The sequence below is a fragment of the Salvelinus sp. IW2-2015 genome, unplaced genomic scaffold, assembly GCF_002910315.2.
Source record: "Salvelinus sp. IW2-2015 unplaced genomic scaffold, ASM291031v2 Un_scaffold2063, whole genome shotgun sequence".
Classification (NCBI taxonomy): domain Eukaryota; kingdom Metazoa; phylum Chordata; class Actinopteri; order Salmoniformes; family Salmonidae; genus Salvelinus; species Salvelinus sp. IW2-2015.
The window spans coordinates 16,181-18,454 of NW_019943406.1; the positions used below are offsets into that span (position 1 = coordinate 16,181).

At 45.4% G+C, this 2,274-nt stretch overlaps 1 protein-coding gene across 1 annotated transcript in view; it reads right to left on the minus strand.

Moving 5' to 3' along the window:
• The window catches only part of LOC112072854 (tyrosine-protein kinase ITK/TSK-like), a 25,919-nt gene that overhangs the window by 9,613 nt on the left and 14,032 nt on the right, over positions 1 to 2,274 (minus strand). The window contains 4 exon segments of the mRNA XM_070439951.1: positions 401 to 516; positions 519 to 567; positions 1,414 to 1,638; positions 1,819 to 1,898. Coding sequence (XP_070296052.1) covers positions 401 to 516; positions 519 to 567; positions 1,414 to 1,638; positions 1,819 to 1,898 — 470 coding nt within the window.

Here is a 2,274-nt window from a genome sequence, read left to right on the forward strand (position 1 = left end):
GCCACACAGCCACACACAGCCCATACACGCCATACACACACACACACACACACACACACACACACACACACACACACACACACACACACAACACACACACACACACACACCACACACACACACACACACGCCACACACACACACAGCCCACACACACACACGCACACACACAAACACACACACCACACGCCACACACCACACACACACACGCCACACACACGCCACACACACACACCACACACGCTCTGATCAGAAGTAGGTCATTACAAGCAACGGGTCCAGTGTTTAATTTGAGACACAGCCTTGCATTTCACGGCTAAAAAAATTGTTACAAATAGTCCACTATGTAGGGAATAGGGTATCTTCTAAGAGCCCCCCACACTATAAAGTCCACTCCACGTCATGACCCTGCTCCTCTTTAAAGTCCTCCTCAGACATGGCTCCTCCCGACCATCTTCACAGCTACCCTGCCGCTCTCTCCACCGCCCCTGGAGTACCAGGCCAAACTGAACCGCTGCCCCACTTCCTCACCTAGAGTCAGCTCTGCCGGGTCCACCTCCACTGACCTGGAGGGTGGGTAGGGAGAGGAGGGAGGGGAGAGAGAGAGGGAGGGGGTGCAATCCGGGGTAAATCATGGAAGAATCATTGCTCAATAAAAACTGAAAAAAGATACTATACAAAAAAGACTTAGCTAGCTGTATTTATGTTATTTATTCATTCCTTCTAGTTTCTATTTCTTACTTTTTTATAACAACCATATTTTTATAAAATGAAGAAGTCTACTTCTCCGTGTCTTGATAATTATGGAAGATACATCAAGCCTGAACACAACATGGGACACTGTGGTTGCCTGCCACATTCTCCCCAGGTAGTCCCTCCTGTCTGAGGTTTTTCAGGGTGTGGTGGAGCTGCCTGCCTATTGGCTGCTAAACCTGGGTACCTCATCACACAGGTGTCTACCTACATCATCACTGTATGTCATCCCAGTCGAATGCTTTTAGATAGAAAAACACATGCCAATTCTCACTATCATGCATATGTTATGTTTGATCTTATCTTTATTATACAGTAACTTATCTATAACAATAAGTATATCTTTATATACAGTACTTAATCATTAAAAACACTGGAATGGTTGGTTTGCAGTGGAAGAAAGCGCAAAGTAGAGACAGAAATAATGGGGTGCAAAGGAGCAAAATAAATAAATAAATACAGTAGGTAAAGAGGTAGTTGTTTGGGCTAAATTATAGATGGGCTATGTACAGGTGCAGTAATCTATGAGCTGCTCTGACAGCTGATGCTTAAAGCTACCTCTCTACTGTGGGAGATCCATGCTGGTGGAACCTTACATGACCCCTGGAGATGCCTAGGCTTTATCTCAACGGACTAACAAACACAGTYGACCTGGGTACAAATCCAAATAGGTCCCACTGGCCTGGCTGTAAACAGATGTATTAGGTAGCGCAGGTGAGCCGGTGGTAAGGTCATTACCTGCAGCGTTGTGTTGGTGGTACTGGATGAGCTCAGGAATGGTCATGAACAGGTATTTCTCTGCCAGGTAAAACTTGGACGTCTCCTCTGCCTCTGACTGTCTGATCTGGTAGTGCTTCACCCGCGGGTTCTTCTGCCCGTTGGATCTGAACGGGGTTCATCATCATGTAACTATGTCATAGCAAAATCTTTAAACGGGCAATATGCAGTTTAAAGAATAACAGAGCAGGCAACCCAATACTGTTTTGATAAAAAAGCTGAGAGATTGCCCCTTTAACTGATTGTCATTGAAGCTGAGCGACATGGCTGAAACAGGCAGTAGTTACCCTGGGGCTTTAGTGAAGACGGACACAGTGTAGACGCCTGCATGCCTGGAGTCTCGCACCATAAAGGCTCCTTCCTTACCCTGCAAAAACAAACACAACATTTCATTTGAGTAGGATAAATCATAATCGTCAGAAAAAATTCAGTATAATTCAAGCCATCTGCTGAGTTCATTACGTTGAATTTGTTGTATGTCATATCATAGTTACGTGGATGTAATATTTTCAATGTCTACTTATGGTAATATTATGTGAATAAGGCTTGACATGACAGCACAGTGAGACTCCCCAACCAACGGGAGCTTGAAACGCACAACACCCATTCTACTCTCCAATTGTCACACTACACAACCCTAACCCTACCCTACCCCCATCACACTACACAACCCTAACCCTACCCTACCCCCATCACACTACACAACCCATACCTACCCTACCCCCATCACACTACACAACCCA